This window comes from Gavialis gangeticus, unplaced genomic scaffold (genome assembly GCF_001723915.1).
Source record: "Gavialis gangeticus isolate Ggan-Ray unplaced genomic scaffold, GavGan_comp1, whole genome shotgun sequence".
NCBI classification, from domain to species: domain Eukaryota; kingdom Metazoa; phylum Chordata; order Crocodylia; family Gavialidae; genus Gavialis; species Gavialis gangeticus.
In genome coordinates this window covers 53,138,897-53,159,874 of record NW_017729029.1, presented here as the reverse complement: position 1 = coordinate 53,159,874, position 20,978 = coordinate 53,138,897, and the positions used below count along the sequence as shown (strand labels likewise).

The following is a 20,978-nucleotide window of genomic DNA, read 5'->3' as shown; positions in this document are numbered from 1 at the left end:
GGGGGGGGGGGCGCAGAAAATCAAGACTGACCAGGGATATAAAATCTTGGAACAATGAAATAACAAAAATCTGACTAAAAACTGGCTGGTAGGTATTTGGGCTGTGAGTCCTAAGACAGCCTAGAAATCTTAGAGTATCTATCAAGTATTCTGTAACAGAATATCAAATCTACTCCAAAGAGGAAGCTGGTACATGTTAGACAATTTTAAATTAGTTACACTAGCAGAAGACAAAAAGTAGTTATAATAAAGGCACCCTGTTTTTTAAAATACAGATGTTATATAAAAGTTATATCTTCCCCGCCTTTTTTTTTGTTGAATAAATGAACCAGATCTGCTAGAGGAAAAGTTCAAGTGCCAAGTTAGACCTATTTCTAGTCAGAAAGGAAACTGAGAGCACGGGGAAAATACTTACCATGCTTGAGTTTGGAAAGCATAGATTTTTCAGCATCTACTGATGCACTTTTCCCAACTAGTAGCCGCTTAGCTAGATCTTTTTTATAAAAGGCCTCAAAAACATCTTTTCCTGTAAACAGACAGCATGATTTATTAAAGAGCTGAGAAAGCTTTGAGTATGATGAAACATTAAAACAAATGGGCCAATTTACACAAAACTTAAGTCAATGGAAGCCTTCCCCAAGTAAGTTATTGGGAACCTTCCCCATTAATTACAGTTACCTTTGGCGTCATCTGAGCAAATGATATAGTACTTGTAGCTAAAAAGCTAGAAGACCAGCAGATTAAATCCACAGAAAAAAATGTACAGTATTTCTATCATCTAATCTTTCCTTGGAAATTGGATTTCAAGCTGTTTACATATATTTCTCTTTCACACAAACACAAACACACACAGAGTTATTACCATAAATGAACCTAAATATAATCATAATTTTATCCAGCATTTTTTCAAGTTCTTCATCAGTAGCTTCTTTGTTGCCTGCTCGAAGTTTTGAATCCACATATTTTGCTAAAGAAATAGAAATAGGTGTAAAGAACCGAACACTCTGATAAAGTTAAGCAAAAGTAATAAAACTACATTTAAAATTTAGTTAAATTATATCCAGCTGATTTGGGATTACTTTTTGTTGGAAAAATAAGCCAAACTAAAATACTAGGCTTCCAAAAGGAATGTTAAAACAATTAGAAGATACCACCAGAGTTTCAGCACAGCTAACTTGAGATGGCGTTTTCAGAGATGCCCTGCCATAGAACTGCAATAGCCCACATGAGAAAATGCAGTAGTTTAAAGGATTAAAAAAAATAGGGAAAATTCATGAGTCAGCTGTCCTGCATACCACAGAGCACAGCTACCCTGCAAGATCCACCCACTTAAGATAAGATACCCTAGATAGGACTGGCACACACTTGATGGATCAAAGACTATATGGTTTACTGGCTAGGGTCCCAAATCACTCTGTCTCCACATGAAGGCACAGAGGGGCTTGTAGAGGCTTTTGCAGAACAACTTAGTTCTGGTGTCAGGGAAAATTTCCTCTTGCTTTAGGAAGTAGTTGATTTAGGTCATATAAAATGTGGTGTGTCTCGTTTCTAAACGTAGACAAAGTGGTGAGTGGCTGGTTGTTGTTGTTTGGTGTTTTTTTGTTTTTTTTTTTTACACAAGAACAGAGTTTTCCCAAGCCATTAAGTACATAGGGTAGGTCTCATGGTTTAGTTATGATTTCTGATGACTCTCTCCTTTGCTTCACCATTTAAAATTCCACCATCTCCTTGCCTATCTGTTAAAAAAAATTCAGAAAAAGATTTACAGCTTCTATACAGAAAAAGACAGAAGAACAATACCTATGAGTTCAGCTGGCTTGTTTGGTCTCTTGTTAATGAAGGTTTCAAAAGCTTCTTTCATGGCATTGACAAATTTCTCATTCTTCAGAAAGCAGACATCAATAATATGGTCAACTTTATCCTTGAAGTCAAGCAGCTCTTGGACCATGGTTTTGTCTTTCTCTGGATTAATTACAATAGTGCTACCAAATGCCTGCAATACAAAACCCACCCTTTAATCACAGTCCTAAATACCAGTTATGAATAAGTTGTCCAGAAGATGAATTAGGCTCAGAGAAAAACAAAAAATATGCTTCCTTAAAATAAAAATGGTGGAATCCAAAGTCTAAAACATTCTGTGCTGAGAACTATACACAAAGAGCATTTTGGCCTCTGAAGCCACATACTAGTATAGATAGGCTTTACTGCAGACTGTCTTCACTAATATGGAAAAACAAAATGGCAATCTTTTGCTTAGCGTGGAACTTGAATTTCAGAAGGGAGGTGCAAATAATGTGAAACCACTTATAGTGCAAACACCTGAAGATGACAGATTAAAAAAAATATATGGGTCCTAAATATGACACATTCAAGGACCCATTCCTGAAGAACTAAGGAGTAGGCAAATTTTGACTACAGTCAAATTCTAACTACTCTCATACCACAGCAGCACACACTTCAAATTACAGACCAGTGGAATACTGAAGTCAAAAGAATGACTGCAGGATAAGCAAGACATTGTGTGTTACAAATTGGTATGAAAGTCCTTGTTTTGCATTTTAAACAGGAGGTAAATGCTCCAAGGCCATTGCTCAAACTGAGTGGAGTGCCTAGCTGAAGTCCAGTCACTGCAGTTTAGATGATGCAGCATTTGTACTTTTTAGAACATGACAAAAAGCAAACAAAAAGCTTTATAGTAAAAAGTTGAACAAGTGCACAGCCTGCAGTGATACAAGCCTTCCCTTCCTTCCCCTTCCACATAAAGTTTGCCTACTGAGAGCAGGCAAAGATGAACAACATATAACCATATAGGCCCCACCAGAAATAAAGAAGAGTATTCCTTCTTCAGTAAACTTGGTCTGCATTAACATTTCAATTTATGGTTTAAGTGAATCTTTATAAATAAAGCAAACATAAAACCAAAGGGCCCTTACACACATGCAGGGAGCTTGCTCTGATGCACTGGAAATCCAGCACATCGGAGCAGACTTGATTAATTAAGTCTGCTTGAGCACGTAAATTGATTCGTGCTGGCAGCCTTGTGCATCACATGCATCAGTGGTGCAGCGTGTGTCAGTGCTGAGAAAATGGCGGCGCGCTTTGAACTGAAACAGAGTTGATATTCTTGTTCAAGGCACATGGCCACCATTTTGTCAGCATTGACACACACTGCGCCACTGATACACCTGTTTCTGATGCAGCACCGGACACTTTTAATTAGCGTGGCTTGCTAATTTAAAAAGCACCCAGAGCTGTGTCGGGAGCACATGTAAAAATGCCCAAAGTTTTTACTGTAATAATGATAGAGTAAATTGCAGCATCATTGCTGCAGTTTACCTGTTGATTGACAGTTTAAATTAGAACCACAGTTATCCTGGAGTGATAGATAAGACATGCATCTCTTTAATCAATACAGAATTTTCTAGAGAAAGGAGAGCACAACAATGCAAATTTAGAATGATATTTCATGACATGATTGAAATACTTCCCAGTGCAACTTCACAGCTGCATATGATAACCTTACTGAAGACTTCTTAAGCCGTCTGTTAAAAGTATGTTGCATTTTTCCTAAAGCTATAAGTAGTTCTGTGGACAAGCCTCAACAATAAAAGTAAGTCCAAGCTCTCTGACATCAGTACCTTTATGTATTCAATCCAGTGCTGTAATAGAACCTGCACTCCTCCTCTTACTCGACTGAACAACTGATACAGAAGAGAGAGATCCTGAATTCGGTTTTCATCGAGAAGATGGTTTAAACCTGTGAATTTAGAAGTCTTAACATTAATAAAAAAGAACTGCCTGAATTCTACACCAAGCTGCGACTGAAATGCTACAGCAATTTAAAAAACAACCTCAAACTAATGTTAACCCAAATTAATTTTCTTGTCCAAATAAAGGAGTTATTACTTTTTGCAGCTACACTGGCTAGTTATGACCAGAACAGAATGGCAATCTGAACTAATTCTGTACCTGGAAGCCCTTTTATTACCAGACTATTCATTACAGACTATGCAGACTTTATATAAACTGGCTCATCACATAAGCTTTGCTCACTCATACTTCACCACTCCTTTAAATTCAAGATTTGGAAAATGTATGCTCTCCTGGCCAGTTGGAAGCTTACAGGTCAGAGACTCTCAGCTTGTTTTTGAAGAAAAGTAAGTTTTGTAAATATAAAACACAGGTCTTTTCAAGCAATCAGCCTCTTGATTGCAGAGGCCTGAAGCCCCACAGCAGGACCCAGTAGTGACAGGGCACAAGTAATAATCCCACGTATTCCCTCTGCACAACAGCGGGGGGTGGGGTGGGGGGGTAGAGTCGGGGTCCAATTTCTTGCCAGGAGAGCATGTGTTATTTTAGCAGTCCTCTCCCGCACACAGACCTCTGGCTAGCGGGTGCCTGGCAGTCATCAAGTCACAGTTTTATTATCTGCCTTAATTGAAGAAGCAGCTTGCACAAACTGTATATCTGTTTATACCCTGACCACAGAGAAAGATTAGTACAGGGCTCAGGCAATCTCTCTCTACTGCTCTCAGCCTATTTATCAAATGACTACTTGTGCATAGGTTCCCTCAATAGCTTGGGGTGTAAATCCAAGGACTACCCTCGCATGTGGTCTCCAAGCATTCCTCAACACCCTCCATTCAGTGCCTCTACTTCATTCTAGTTTTCTTTCCGTTTCATAATGTATCTGAAGACACCACTGTAGCTCCTTACCTCTGCCAAGGAGAATGGAACTTGCTCTCCTGAAAAACGTTCAGTGCTATTTCATGAACTGAGTAGCAAGGAGCGTTAAAGAATGATGTGGCTTGTGTCCCCCAGCACCTGAATCTGTCACTTTCTTTTCAGCACAGGAATTGAAAGCCCCGAAGCAGTAAATAGAAACATTTCTATAAAGAAGAGAGATTACCTTTCTGAAGAATGGCTGTTAAATGTTCACCTAGAAGTTGCTTTTCTACAGTAGCAATTAGTGGCTTCCTATAGAAAAAATGTTTAGAATTATTTTTCCTTTTTCCATTACTAACAGTTGTAAATCTTATTTGAGGGGAGACTTGCTGGATTTGGCATTTGGGAATCACTCATGAATGTGACAAATCTAATCTAGATCCTCTTTCCCCACCCCAGTAGGTGGCTCAATGTCTTGGTTCCTCACTAGATTTATAGCACGCCCATTGTTGTGTAGAGCTCCAGATATATCCCATCAGGAAGGAATGTAAATAAGCAGTTCCTCCAGGAATAGGTCTCCTTCAGTCTCACGCAAGAGCAAGTTCCAGACCAGGAAGAAATTGGCCAAGGAAGGGTGGAGGAGAAAGGAGGGACCAAAAAAAGAGTGACTAAAGAAACGAACTGATCATAAAATAAGGGGTTAGTTGCTAACTAAGTCAAGGAAGTTGGGAACTATTGCAGGAGCCAGAAGCTGTTAACTCTAAAGAATGGAAGAGATGGAAGCATTAAGGAGTAAACATAAAGCACCTTCCTCACAGAGGTGTCACCACTTGTCCCAGTTCTCATTACCACACTAAAGTAATGGCCCATCTCCACTGCAAGACCAGCTACAGTTTCAAACTGGGTAGTCTGTCCCACTGAAGGTCCTCTCCACCTACTACCCCATCCTACCACAGTGGTATCAGACACGGCTTCTCAGACTCTCCACAGCCTTCCTGGTTATTCTCTGCATCTGATTCTCCTTGAAAGATGGCCTTAGTTTCCAAAGAAATGACTGCATTACTTGAAAAAGTGACATCATTCAAGGATCTCTCTTCCTGCATGTTTGATAATTACATTTCCTTAACATTTCTGAATGATTTGCCTGTAGGAACACTCAGTAACTTTCAGTCAGCCCCTCTCATATTTTAGTGGGAAGATAGCCAAGCATATACACATATATCCAACTGCTGCTGATGTTCCCACCCATAAATACGCAGCAAATAAAAGTAATCTAAGGTGAAGTCAACTACTTCGCAACCATGCAAAATAAAGCAACACTTGATTGGTTCCAAGCAGATACGGGAAAAGAGAAGTATTTAACAGCTTATGCAACAAAGTTAGTCAGTCAAAAGCTGCATTAAATTATAGTAATTTTATGTGGCCTTCACTAAGACTGTACAGATGAGGTAAATACAGTAGACCAAGGGAGACCACACTTACTGCGTGCTCTGATCCAAGTATGTGATAATTCTGTCTGCTTCTTCTTCCAAGCGTTTGTTGACATGATGGAGATATTCTGGAACCTGCAAAATGACAAGAAAAATAACTCTGTTATTTTGCATACTTAAGGGGAAAACAGGGTTGCCAACAGCCCACAAATTTATGTAAATTTACAGACCATTCATAAAAACCCCACCTGTCTAAAGTCCATTAAAAGAAAAGTGGAGCTCCCTCTAAAACACTAAGAAACAGAGAGCTTGTCTGAAGATCACTTGTACATATCAGAATGAAGCTAAATTCAAGTACTGATGGACAGAATGAGCAAAGCAGTGCCACCTGGTGTTTAAGCAGGAGTGGCACCTTCCAGGGAAAAGTCCATCAGAGCCTTTGTAGCCCCTTCCTTCCTGCCCCAGCCACGAGCTGCTGCTGCTCTCCCAGGTGTTGCCTGCCTGTAACAGCTGCTCAGTGCTTACCACAAAAGGTATGTAAGACTGCGTGGCTCCAGGCCAGGCAGAACAGGGAAGGAGACTGTGCAGCTGAAGCTGCAAGGCTGGGAAGATGGAGGTAGGGTCCATGGGGGCTCAGATAATGCTAAGACTGGTGTCTGTGTGTGCCCTGAGGTATGCCATAGGTCTGGTACAACACAAGTGGGAGGGGAAATGATGCAGGAGATGTGGTCTGTTCCTGACGGGTGCCAGCTTCTGTCTGTGTTGATGCAGAAGCCCCTTTAGAGGTGGAGCTGAGCCTTGGAGTCAGGCGGCAGTGGGAGCCCAGCAACCCTCATCTGAGGGGAATGTGTCACAGGGGCTCTGCTATGGGAACCCAATCACACATTGCCCTGTCATGGGGAAGGAAGTCTAGGCTGCCGTGTATGCAGCGTGGCTGGCACAGGGACCCCACTGCCATCTTGCCCCATGGCAGAGGCAATCTTGCTCTGAGATGGTGCCTGTGCAGCCCAGCTGGTAGCTCCCTCCCTGTCTCCCCAGGAGCCATGCTGAGCTGAAGACTGGAGTTGTTTTCTGTTGCCAGCTCTGGTGCATACCAGAATCCACAAAGAGGGTGTTTTCTGCCACCTTTTGACTTGCCAGGTTCAGGATGCAACCTCTCACTATCTTCCTTGATCTACTACTTCCAGTAACAGGGCCCAGCCCAGCAAGGTGAGAAGCTGGTAAATTCAGACAGTGTCAGTTGTTCCAGGACCTGGGGTCTCCAGTTCAGCCAGCTGGGTCAGCACATCCCCCAGGGGAGCATTTCAAAGCACAACACCTCAGAAGTTCAGCGTGGAAAAGAGGGAGGTATTCGCTTGGGTGGGAGAAGAGGTGTATCTGCAGAGACCCCCTGCTCCCAAATCTTCTTGGGTCACAAGGGGGTCTCTGCAGATCAGCAATGCTCCACCCCTTGCTGGCTTCCTCTCACCTAGCCTGGTACCTACTGCTCTGCAAAGGGGCTGTGCTCCCAAGAAAAAAAATGCTTGGGCTGGCAACCCTAAAGGAGAAGTTAAAAGAACTGCTAACACTAGCCTAACAGCACCAGCTACAGACAAAGCTACAGGACCACACTCTAGAGCAGTGATTCTCAACCAAGGTGCTGCAGCAGCTTGGGGCACCTTGAGATCCTTTCAAGGATGCCATGCAATGTTATCCCTGGTGGGTGTGCAAACATGATTCATAAGATAAACTCAGAGATTTCAAATAGTCATCTATTAGGCGTTAAAAACAATTCTGCCCTGTTGTGAGATTTTTGAGTTTTGTAACAGAAAAATTGGTTTATTATTTTCTCACAGTCAAAAACCCAAGAGAAAAACTAAGAACTGTTTCTTTTCAAGGGGTGTCATGTCTAAAAAAAGGCTGAGAACTTGTGCTCTCAAGGTCATGCCATCACAACATCTACCATGACTACAACTAATGCATGTATTCAAGAGGGTCACACTTCCCTTGAGAAGAATGCACTGCAGGAGACAGACTGCTCTATCCTCTTAGCTAGGACAGGATATTTCATCAGCACTCAAAAACAAAAGTGAAAAGATGAACACGGCATGATACCTCTCGTTCTTGCATAAGCCTCTGTCCCTCTGCTGCATATAGACGATTGGTCTCTTCCAAGAATCTATGTTCAAAAGAATCTTGATAAATCTAGGAAAAACATGAGAGAATTTCCATTTAAAGCTTAGCATTCCTCAGGAACATCTCTGACTGTGTAGCTGTTTTTCTGCAAGACAGAGAGAGTGTACCCACCTGCAAATCAGAAAGCATACTTAGAAGGCTTCGAAGCAAACTCCTGTCAATAGCCTCACCATTTCTTTCCCTCTCAATCAGCAGAAGAATGCCATCAATGGTCTTGTTCTGAACCTTTTGATCACTAATTATATGAGTCCGAAACAATTCTAGCCCCATATCCCTAAAAAGAAAATAAACTATAAACAACCTGCTTTAGGATCATTTGAAGTATTTTAACTGGAAGCATAAAAATCAGCATCTGACCCAGATTCTAACACTCAAATATATGTTTTTTCCAAAGTTGTCCCATGTTGTTTTGAGGCCACATATGCACACACTATAAAATGCAGGCACTGATCATCAGCAGACCACATTTGGTCACATTCTTGTCTGTGTATAACTAAGATTTTCAATAGTGATTTATTTATTTGGGAGCTCTCTATTCTTAGTGTGGATGGATGGATTTATAAAGATTAGAACTGATAGACGGTTTAAAAGAAGATACTTCAATGGGGAAGCAGTATTACTACTAGCTTGTATTGGGAAACAAGCATGGGCTGAAGAGCAAAGTTTTTAAACTGCATTCTACCACCACGCATCTAAAACTTAATATTATTCTGTTCCTCTCTTTGTACAAAATAGAGATAATTATCTTCCCAACAAGGTGCTGTGCATTCTCATTAAGTAAAAATAAAGTATTTTTACTACATTTTGTAACCAGATGTTCAAACCAGTGACCATTTGATCTTAACTGCTGGTTTTTCCAAATACCAAAGACTTCCTTTTTGAAATATGCAAATTGGAGTTTATATCAATACAGTTACATTTTGCTATTAGTCACTTCAAGACTCCCACTATTTTAAATTTCATTCACGTCAACTGAGATGAACATCCAGCAAGACAGCAAAATAGTTTTTTGGATCTTTCATATATTTCTTTAGGAAGAGCAGAAAGGTACAGGATAGTTAAGTAAAAAACCCCCCAGAAACCCAGTAGTTTTATTTCTTTCCATCCTTACCAAATTGATGGCAGCATTGAATTTTGAAGCACATAAGTTCTATCCAGGAACAAAAAGATACTCCTAATCATGATCTGTTACATGGCCGGGGGGGAGGGGAGCACAAGCAGGGGAAGGAGAGGAGAAAAAAAGAAAAGAAAAGGTCATTATCACATTATTTCTACTGAAACTGACTGGTCATGCATGCTATACAACTATGAGAAAACTACTAATGGTTTATAGAAAATCTCTTTCAAAAGCTTTGATTTATTAGAATTCAGCAGGCTGTTTTAAATAAGATACTCTCTTATTGAACATTTCATTTACAGTGGGAAGGAATACAATATACAGCATTTAAACAAGAACAAAGGCTAAAACCAGAATTCATTTCTGAGTTATAGCTATGAGGGGAAAAGGGTTAGCATACAGATATACAACAGCTGTGTGTTTCAAGGGTTTATTCAAGACTAAAGCTATGCGTTAAGAAGTAAATTTCAGAGAAACGCTTTCAAGCTTCTTTTCTAACAAATGAGATCTAATTTTCTCTTACAAAGGAAGCCTTTACATAAATGTTGGATAACATTGCAGAAGCACAAAGTGCATTTGTAAAGGAATCCGAGAGATAGTAACAGCAGCTGGACTCAGCAATATGTTGTTTTCTTTTTTTAAAAAAAGAAAAAAAAAACAACTTACCATTTGTCTGCAGTGATCTTGCCAACATTTGTCTATTTTCTTTAGAAAAAGAACGCTGTCCAATGAATCCATGAAGAAGTTGTTAAGAAAAATTTGGACCCAGAGCTGACATTAGCTATTCAAGTAACCTAAGAATACTGTCTGCCTTTCCCTACCATTCCTAGGATGATCCACAAATTTACTAGCTAAGCTCTTTCTACATGCTTATTTTTACTTTAATAGCTTCAACAGCCTAGCATTAATGCTAATTTTGTGTTGAACTAAGTTATTCAGGGGCCTTAATTTTGTAAATGGGATGTAGTTATTTTTGCAAGTTTAACCCTGTCTACATCCAACAATAGTACTTTGCTACCCTCTTTAATGAGTTGGAAGAGAACAAGCCTGTCTAATAAGTTGCAAGAGAACTTTCACTAAGTCAAGTGCGTTTGATTTAAACAAAGCACTTAATAAAAACCAAAACGTTAGTTTCAGGCCACATTTAAAGGCCCTGAACTGTTTTAATCATAGCATTCATATATAGGAACATTTGTGTACACATCTCAAACTGCTTTACAACCATCAATGAATTTATTGTCATTGCAACCCATTAGTTTCAGATGGTTATAGAAAGTTTAAGGAGAAACCGGAACTGTAAATAGCCAACTACAAGAGAAGAATTCTTCCTTAATGCCATCAACTATTGCACAAGCCTGGTGGGTAGCCATGCACCGATACATCAGTCTGATATCAGATTGGTACTGATATAAAGAAAACTGTCTATAATTGCCACACCTTGGGGGTGGGGGTGCTCCTGCCGCTGCTTGCACCCTGGGGAGGGCATGTGCCCCTGGATCTGCACGGTGCAGGACGGGCTGCAGCTGTGGGCTGGATCTGGAGCCGGGGCTGTGCAGGGCTTTTCTTGCTGGGGGACTGGGCTTGGAGCGGGCTCTGGCAGGACTAGGAAGAGGCTGCAGCCATCCCAAATTTCACCACAGCTCTGCTCCCAGTCCCATGCTGCCACCTTGCGCAGCCCTGGCTGAATGGCCTGCCTCCATCCAAGCACTGGGAAAAGCTGGGTCTGTGCCGGGCAGCGACAGAGGGCTGGGAGTGGAGCTGCGGCGAAATCTGCGGTGACTGCAGCCTCATCCCAGCACTGCCAGAGCCCTCAATAGGGGCTGGGCTCCAAGTGAAGAACCGCATAGCACCACCTCCAGCTCAACCCCGCAGCTGCAGCCTGCGCTGCACAGATCCGGGTGCACATCCACCCCCGACTCCCAGGGTGCAAGCAGTGGTGGAAGCTGCCCCCATCCCATGAGCCGTGGCTCTGTCTTGTGCCTTCTACCCCTCACTCACTGTAGGGGGCCTTGATCTGCCCCCCCTCCATGCCCCTTCCCTCCCCCCTCCCCTTCCACCACACCAGACTTACCACCTGATGGCAGCTGTATTGGATATCGGATCGGTATTGGCCGATATACCTCCTTAAATATCGGCTATCGGTATCGGCCCCCAAAATCTCTTATCGGTGCACCCCTACTGGTGGGTAAAACAAAACAAAACTTCCAATTCATATATAATTAAAGGATATTCTCTAAATTGGTGAATTTGTGCTTTAATGTGGTCTTCACAAATCTGTCTCAATTGTTTGTACAAGTTTGCAGAAATCTTGTAGGAGCAGAGATTTTCAACGGCCTGAAACAAACAAAAATACACTGAGAAAGATAGATTTCTCCTCCTGGTTGCATACCAAATGTCATCTGGTTGGGTTTTCTGTTTTAGTTCTTGCGCAAGATCCGCCCGCTCCCAATCTTAATACTGCTGCTTACAGAGCACAGAAAGTCTACAATGCACCAGAGGTAGTAAAAGGACATCAAATTAACTCTTCACTGGAGAGAATACAATCTCTAAATGCCTTTTCACTTCAGTAGGAGTCTTGGCGTTTGAGTGAGAACTGCAGGGGATGAAATTGGAACAGTATTTCCACAGCAGTTGAACTTGGTTTTGGTATGTCAAAGTGTAGCTATTTGAGGTTTTATTTTATGTATGGCTGCCACAAAAGCTTTGTGAAGCTAAAGAGGAAGTGCTAATGTTCTCTTGCCACTTTCTTCTGTATTCACTCCACTTGCCCTCCCCACCTCAAGATTCCTCTAGACCACATACTGGTTCAACCTTTAAGTCTCACATAAGCTTAGCAAATACCCCAGGTGTTTCATGACAGCACATCTAAATACCATACATTTAGACGGATAGCATGTCAGACAGCAAACCAGCTTAAAATTCCCCAAGATCACAGTTAACCAGAGTCTGTTTCTCTAAATCACTTGAGTGCCTACATGCATCAGGGATGCTGTAAGTGATAAGTGAAAAAGTCTGATGTGGAAGTTAGCAGCAACTGCGTGGGTAAGGTGCTAAGCTTACAGACATTTAACCGGTAATTTTCCCAATTTTCATTGACCATGTTGTATACAGAATACATCTAAGCAACCTTACTCTTAGGTTAACTAAGGATTGTGTGAGGGAGAGAACGTAAATAAAGTGTGGGTATTCAGGTGGGGGAAAAAAAAGTAGTAATAGAAGTACTAGCCTTTAGTTCTGTAATTATTATAATTTCAGTGCTTTAGAGTATATTTTGATTTAGCAGGAAAAGGGATTGACTTCCGATGCTACTAGTCAGCCTGGGACCAAAAGTCAAGCAAGTTTTTTTTTTTAAGCTTCTGCAGCAACTAAAAGTGTTGCAATCAAACAAGGGCGAGTACTACTCAGTTACCTATAATTATACTGGCTTTACAGGACAGACAAGGAGTAATAAAGGGGGGAAAGAACCCTAAATCCTTATCATTAGAAACATTAACAAATGTAACTCCAGACAGGGGGGAGAAAAGCAGCACAAAACCCTGTACAGATCACTGCTCATTTCTGAGGGCAAATTGTCAAAAAGAGTTTCTATCTTATACTTGCAACTGTGGCCTGTGTTGACAGCTTCCAAGTGACATATGAACAAAACCTGTACATTTTTCTTTTAATCTGTATTCTCTTACATGGTCTACAAAAATGCTCAGGAATTGTAAAAAGCAGTCATGTACATTTCTTAAATCAAGTCTGTGTCATATCTGGCCTCTACAGAGATGCTGTGTTACAGAGCCCTAATACACGACTTTACTGGTACCAAGTTGCTCTCTATTCACTTTTGCTTTCAAAATGAAACTTTTTTTTAAATACAAGAGAAAGATTTAAAAGTCTGACTTTCAAATAAAGGCAGCATATAAATTTCAACTCCTCTTACACCCAAATAATTTAGGTTGGGGACAGTGGACAACTGATGGCTGAAAAGCTGTAACATTTCACCTGCTAGCCACATAAACAATCCTCCTGCCGTCTCTTCTTTAACTAATGGGTTGCATTAGCTGTGGCTGCCCCACTGTACTGTGTGGGCAATCTAGTCCACTCAGTGTAAGCACACTTGAAGTGGTGCTGAGCTCATCACCTAAAAAATTCTAATGTATTTATTTATTTTTATTTTTTTAAATAAAGTGGAAGAGTTTTCAAGGTCTCCCAGTAAAAATTATCTCAGCAGAGCACAACTATACAATTCCTAGAATACTGAAACTAGATCCATATTTACATGATGCTATACAAGACATTACACTACTGCTAATAGGGTATGAATCCAATGAACAAGCACACAAACAAAATAAATAACTTGCACTATATTTAAGAATGTCCCAGGCATCTTTCAGATGCTTTTCTCGATGGATTGCTTGGCTGTTCACAGCTATTAGAATGATGTCCCCTACATAGGCAGTCAAGGCCTTCAGGTGTTTTGGCCGATCTTGGGGTCAGATGATAAGGCTCCCTTGTGCATCCAAGTTGTACAAGTTTACTGATTCACTCATCCGAGTATCGTGAGATTCACATTTGTTATTTGGGGGAAAGGAAGAAAGGAGGGAAAAAAAACTGAGCAAGGCCCAGAGGACACAGCAATGAGTACCTTAGAAAGGGTTTATAAATAAGTGGGTTTGGCTTTTTATAATAATCTGTTTGAACAGAAAATCTGGTACCAAACACCTGGTTCTTTATTTTGTAACAGCTGACTCAAGCGTTTACATCTTCAACATTTTAGCTGTTTAGCTATGTGCATTCTTTTCCAATGGCACCATGAAAAATAAATTAGCGAGCAGGAAACTAGTGATCCAAAAAAAGAAGTCAAAGGCTCAAAATGTTCGCATAGGGAGATCTCACTAGAACACAAGTGTCAAACCAAAAATAAGAAAAGGTGACTTGGTTCAAAAACCACAATAAAAATAAATCATCTTCAGGTGTGCAGGAAAGAAACTGCTTTTTTCTTCTTTTTTTAACCATTCCACTCTCTGCTTGGATGGTGTCTGCCAAGGCATATTTGGAACCAGATCCATTTACCCAGCAGCTGTTCAGAAGCAGCATTAGTTTAGTTACCATCTGAAATGCTAGCAATTGCTATTGCTATTTTTAAATAAAGACATTTATTTTTAGGAGTCAAATTAAACAGAGTGCAGCCAAGTATGAAATGTTTAAAAGAAAAAAAAAATCCATGTTTCTGCAACACTACCCAGTTCAGATTTTAAATGTATGACTCTGGAGTTGACATGCGATTCCAAAAATAATCATGGCTCTCTCCTTCAATATTAGTAGTACAGGAAAACTAACACTGATGTTAACTTCTGAAAAGGTACTTTCAAAAAGAGCACTTCATTCTAGTGGCAAGATACTTTAGAACAGTGATGGTCTACCTTTACTGAAGTGATAGTTAAAGGCCTTCTCTAGCAAGTTTTCAGTTTTTTGGTTTGCCTTTTAAAGGCTGGGTTAATCCAGGTCACATTATTGAAGCATTTACAGTTATGTTATTTAGCACCAGCGTCATTTTGGAAGAGTTTAAACAGCCCGAGATCAAACAACTGCACGTCTGTCTTATCTACCACCAGCTCTGGCAGAGGCATTCTTTATTGTGGAGCCATAAATGATACGAACTTCAAAGTTTCCAAACCTATTTGTTCTTGACATAAGCAAGTTAAAAACAAAAATAAGTTAAGGATTTAAACGTGCATTGGGTGAAAAAGGGAGGGGATAAAGTTAGACCAGGTTGAAGCAACTCAACCCTCCCCTGCCCCAACAGACAAGCCCTCCCCTGGAATTGTATTAGCTTTTCATAACAGTCAAAGCCAAATTCTAGATTTACCTCCTGAAGAATAAAGGGAGGTAAAAAAACCCCAAAAACAAATCAAAACCAAAAACAGCAACAAGAATCCCCACACCCCAAGCTTGTTAGTCAGCAAAAGTCTGGAAAGCAAAGATTAAGACTTGAAATGCTTCCTTATAGCCAAGCAGAGCGCTGCTCTTGTGGCGCTAAAACAAACTGTGCCAAGTTTAGGAAAATATTTGACTGAACAAATTCAATTAGCTGTACAGAAAAAATGCAGCAGTGAAAGTGTAACTATAAAGAGGGAGACTGAAGATCTTATATAAAGTCAAAGATACAATCCAGATGTAATCATGTTAAGAAGGTCAGGGCAAAATAAACTGTTAATATATGGGAAAAGAGAATAGGAGGTTAAATCTTAATAGCCAATATGTACATAAACCAAACACTAAGCAATGACAAGCAAGAGAACATGCCTTAATAAAGATGACATCCTATTTACTTTAGCTTTAAAAGTTAATGCAAGTGCTCTTTTAAAGAAAATAGTTATTTATGATCCCAAATGAAGAGGGCTGCATTTAGACGCGCACAATGGTACTATATTTTCATCCAAATTCTCCTTTTCTTACATAACCACTAACATTTTAAAATTTCACGTCTCCTTTAGCAGCTACACAACCAGTCCAAAAGCAATAAAAGGAAACACAGCTCCTTACTTCTTACCACGCTGTGGATTATGCTCTTGGCAGGTAATAAGGTTCTAGGTTCAACTTCAGCTTTTTCAAGTTTTTTTATCCTGTTTCCTTTTTGAGAAACCATTCTACATAAAACAGCTTATCCGCTAAAATAGCACTTGCAAAAATTTCCTTTTTTATCATCACAAAAATAATTTCAAGAAGTGAGAAATGAAACACAGTACATCTGGATTTTATTTAGTCTGGTCCACATTTAAAAACACTTACTTGATACAGCTCTTCCAAATTATACTTAATTGAAGTACTGTTTTGGATTGCTTCTACAGCTTCTTTCAGTTTTTGCCAGGTTTCATCTGTGTAGTTTTCAGGCAATTTAGGTTTATCTAGAACAAAGAGAAAACCTGCTTAATAACGGCCAAAAATTCTAGCTCTTACATAAATGTGAATAAGTGACAAGTGTTTGAAAGGAAATTCCATTTAATTTATATATGAAAAAAATCTTACAGTAGCATCTCATTTAAACTAAGTAGCTAAAACATTTTAAGTTTTTGCCTCGAGACACACTTCAAATTCCCCAGTTGTGCCTATGTCCCACAACAGCAGTAGCACTAACATCATATAGTGATCTACAAATCCCACTGTACTTGCAATCTAGCAGCTCAGAAAATAAAATTGTGTTAGTCTGTTCTCATCAGTACTGACTTTTTATTAAGATAGAAGCACCAGCCAACAGAATAGGAAAGAAACACCAAGGACTGGCAAAATGAAGCTAGTTCTTTGACAGCTGTATGACTGATATTCTGAGCTAAAACAACTGCATGTATGTATATAGGCCTTTGTAATGTTTGCCCCTCTATCAAAACTTTAAGAAAAAGAAAAATCAATATGCATGTGCGCCAGTGCCAAGTAGAAATGACAGTGAAGAGACTCACTGCCATCGACTAGTTCAGTTATAACATTTATTTTAAAAAGGAATGATCATAAATCTGGATATTAAGGATTTAACAAATCTCACCACAATCTTGCCTAGAAGAGATTCAGATCCTTGAACATGCTCATCCTTTCTGATCAATTTTCCCATAAGGGTCTCTGTTAAACACTACAAAAGCAAATTTGTATTATGGACTATAAGTATTCTCTCTGCTGCATATCTAGTCCCTGACAGTCTAAGTTGCTGGTATTAGTGTTAGAGTCCTTGAACTGAGCTGATTAATTGTAAATGACTGGATGTTAAAAAAAAATTCAAACTGAACTTCCATGGTACCGTATCCCTAGGTTTGCAAGATTTGGTAAGTTTCAACCACTAGGTGCTGAAAAGTTTTTCCAAGTCATTCTTGCTGAAATGATCAAGCTTGAAAAGATTTGAATCCACTAGTATTTTGTACTGCTCCTTCCCATGGGTGCTTCTGGCTATATCTTATTGTCAAAAAATAAAAGCGATTTAAAATATGCTCAGGAATCTTTTTTTCCCCCTGTAAATGTTCCATCCTCAATGTTGCAGCAAGCTTATTTTTGAGTTATAAAACCATATAATAATTGCCTTAAAAAATTATGGGAATGTTAAGGATTTTTTTTTTAAAACATCCAGTCATTTACTATTAATCAGCTCAGTTCAAGGACTCTACCATGAATACCAGCAATTTAGACTGGCAGGGACTAGATATGCAGCAGAGAAAGAGTACTTAGAATCCATAATATAAATTTGCTTGGGTAGCATTTAACAAAGATCCTTATGGAAAATATCAATCAGGATGGATGAGGATGTTCAAGGATCTCAATCTCTTCTCTCTTTGTGGTGATACCTTAAGGTCTCATTATCAGGAACTATAGGAGAAACAGAAGTAGTTGATAAATACTTATATTTTCAAAATTCTAATTCAAGTGATTATCTTTGTTCCAGTGAAAACACTGCAGTGTGGTGAAGAAAGGGAAAGAAGGTTGGGGCGGAAGTTATATCTGTCACTTCCAGAGCTTCATCAGGCCAAGCGTGAACAAGCTTCTAAAGACAAATCTTTTCTGCATTTTTCCCCTTGGATAAAATCAAAATGTAAAACTAATATTTGCTGTTAGTTAATAGTTTTCTCCAGTGTTGGAGATATTCCATCATTATGCCAGAACTTAAAAACTCAAAAGCAAATCTAACCAGAAATGAGCCCGCTCAATTTTTACTGTTTGAGCGAAGTGAAAGGGGTACTTGCATCTGAAAACTGGCAAAAAGCAATTTTTCTAATTATTCAGTTTGTCTAATAAAAGATATCACATATACCTGAATAATCTTGTCTGCCTAAGACTTAACAGTCAATTGGAAAACGGCATTGTTTTAAAAAAAGAAATCAAACATCACTAGCATCTCAGATAAGGTTAGACTTAATCCCTCAACATGAAAGGTTGAAGAACTGCAGTCACAAAACTGATAAAATTTTACATATACTATTTTGCCAGGTAGGAGCCAACATGGCAGTTCATAATAGGCAACTGAAGTCCACAGCAATTAAAAGATTTGTAAAAAGCCACTGCCTAAATTTCACTACTCTAGATAAGAAAGCCATGGTTGAAAGTCAGTTTCTCAGGATCATGCCTTAATCTAATATTCTGAGTCTGCAAGTGAAGAAGGAATGCGTGTGGCAGCAGGGTAGGTGGAAAAACACTTCCTAATGTCACTGGGAAAACCAGCGTTGCAATCTAATCCATGTATGTTGTAGGGTATCTATAATGAGCCCCAATTTATATGGGGCTCATTATAGATACCCTACAACATACTAGAACAGTGGAGTTACCAGACTCCCCACTCCCTGCCCCCTTGCCTCAAATACCAATAAAATACTAGCATTACTTAGGATTAAAAAAAAAAAGTTATGTAAATCAGTATTTTTCAACATGAATAAAGGAAATGCAGTAGGGAAGGAAGCTTCTGAATTAGTGCAAAGTGTCAGAGAGAAGAAGCGAGGAGAGCTACATGAACCCTGGATTTACCCAAGGTTTGACATAAGTAACAGACAGCAGCTTAAAAGCTGTGCATGTTCCCTGCCTACTCCAGGAAGTAAACCATAAAGCAGCTATTAAATGGAGTAGCTGAGGTTCAAGCAACATGGTATCCAAAGCTTTGGTATCTGCCCAGTCACAACACTTCCTGGCCTCATTCAACAACCCAAACTCAAGCAGCAAGATCAGCAGGCACCCGGGGGGGGGGGGTGTGGAATAAAGAGGGGGGGAAAATGGAAAAGGAAAGAAAAGAGAGTCAAGATAGGTGAAGAAGAAAAGACACAAAAGAAGTAATGGGTCACAGATAATGCCAGTAAAATATGTAGTAAGGTGCTCAGCTGTCAATCCACAAAGCGCTCAATCATTAATTCTCAATAATCATTTTAAAATCTAAATTCATTTCAAACTTAACAAATGGAAAGACACCAGGCAGAAGAAGCTATTTTCAAGTGGCTACCCTGTGCTATGATATATTCAATAACCTGGGCTAAATTACTGTTGTGACTCGAGTCAGGATTTCTTCAAAGGCAATATCAAATAGGGCCATTCTGAATAAAGGCAATTAAAAAACAACATCACACCAGAAGACGTTTCTTAAATGCACACAACAAAGTCCCTCCTTCACAGGTACATTGAGAGTGTCCAAAAAGCAATCCTAAGTGACATATCTCGAAGTGCGTATGCAGTGTCATAAATCCCATACCATAAAAAAGATGACTTCCCCTTTTTCTACACACACTTGGGGGGTCACCACCAAAGAATATTTCCAGTAAAACTTATACCTATTTACAAGCCCAGTGGATAGTTGTCATGTAGAAATAAAATACAAGCAGCGTGTCAACTCTTCACATTATGGCCTGTTACCTTTAAAGTTCTTGATCACTAACTTCTTGGCAGAGCCAGGTTTACTATTGGCGAAACTGGAAACAGTAGAGGAGGCAGCTTTGGTTAGACCATTCGCATGGTGCCCCACAGCCACTGAAGAAATTAAAAGGCTTTTATTTTTAAGCTGCTGCTGGTGCTGCTGCTGAGAAGAGGCGGCAGGAGAAGAGGAAGAGGAAGACTCTTCAGCCATCTTCACATCGAGTCCAATAAAATCCAAGGAGTCCTCAAAGCGCAGCTTCTTCTGTAGGTGATGGTTGGTGGAGGTGCCCCCCGAGGAGGAGCAGGAAGAGGTGGTGATGATGGAGGAAGATGAGGATGAGGAGCTGTTTTTGGAAGGAGAGGAGGAGCAGGAGGAAAGGGAATCAAACTCTTCTCTCTCCGAGTTGCTGCTGCTGTTTAACTTTCTCTTCTTGCAGGAGGAGGAGGAGCTGCTGCTGCTACTACCATCAGTGGCAGGTCTGACCTCCTGAGCTGCTGCTGGGGGGTTGGGGGAAGAGAAACCTGTGGGAAACATGAACACACAGAGGTGAGCAGGCTGAGGGGCATCAAATCCTGGTGGTAGGACAGACCAAGAGAGAGAGTCCGAGTCCGTCTCGGGGCTGCTGGCTCAAGAGTCTCTCAGCTCCTCTCTCTCTCCCGGGATGTCGGGTCGTCCGGTCTCCCGTCTCGTCAGCTTCCTTCCTTCTCAGGGGAGCCCCTGACGGCCTCTCGCCCCCTTCCCCCTGCTCCTTTGTCTCTGTTCAGTAGTTGCTGGCAGCCTCCTGCCCCCACTCCTCTCGCAGGGCCTCGTTCTCCCCCTCTCTCTCCCCCCGCTAGCGCCTCCCAACCCTCCTGTCCAGGCCCAGTCTCAGCCGTCGCGGGGGGCTCCTAACTGCTGCCCCTCTCCGCCTCCTGCCCCTTTCTCCGCAGGGAAGGCGTCCGTGGCCGCTGCCGGCTGCCCCCCGCCTCAGCCGGCGCTCTCCAGCCTGCCCTCGCTTCTCTCCCTCCGCCCCACTCTTTGCCTCCTGCTCAGTCCCGGGAGGGGGAGGCCGGATCGGGGCTTGTTATTGTCAATACAAGGCAGAGAGGGGGCCTAAAGATGGCGGCACATCCGGCCGCGGGGCATGCCGGGACACAGCGGCCCGGAAGCGCTTCCCCCACCCGCAGCGGCGGTGGAGGGCTTGCCCGCCCCAGTTCGGGCCAGGAGGAGCGCCGCAGCCGCCCGCCCGCCGGCT

The 20,978-nt window shown here is 40.9% G+C and overlaps 1 protein-coding gene across 1 annotated transcript in view; it reads right to left on the bottom strand.

Moving 5' to 3' along the window:
• Positions 1–20,869, bottom strand: part of CUL4B (cullin 4B) — a 29,900-nt gene extending 9,031 nt beyond the window's left edge. Inside the window, exons 1-13 of the mRNA XM_019521586.1 lie at positions 19,744–20,869; positions 16,165–16,280; positions 11,618–11,721; positions 10,054–10,123; positions 9,382–9,455; positions 8,382–8,544; positions 8,190–8,279; positions 6,148–6,230; positions 4,910–4,977; positions 3,639–3,757; positions 1,801–1,993; positions 863–967; positions 416–526 (exon numbers count right to left, since the gene is read on the bottom strand). Coding sequence (XP_019377131.1) covers positions 416–526; positions 863–967; positions 1,801–1,993; positions 3,639–3,757; positions 4,910–4,977; positions 6,148–6,230; positions 8,190–8,279; positions 8,382–8,544; positions 9,382–9,455; positions 10,054–10,123; positions 11,618–11,721; positions 16,165–16,280; positions 19,744–20,278 — 1,831 coding nt within the window. The 5' untranslated portion in view covers positions 20,279–20,869. The remainder of the gene's footprint in view (positions 1–415; positions 527–862; positions 968–1,800; positions 1,994–3,638; positions 3,758–4,909; positions 4,978–6,147; positions 6,231–8,189; positions 8,280–8,381; positions 8,545–9,381; positions 9,456–10,053; positions 10,124–11,617; positions 11,722–16,164; positions 16,281–19,743) is intronic.
• Positions 20,870–20,978: the final 109 nt, after the last annotated feature.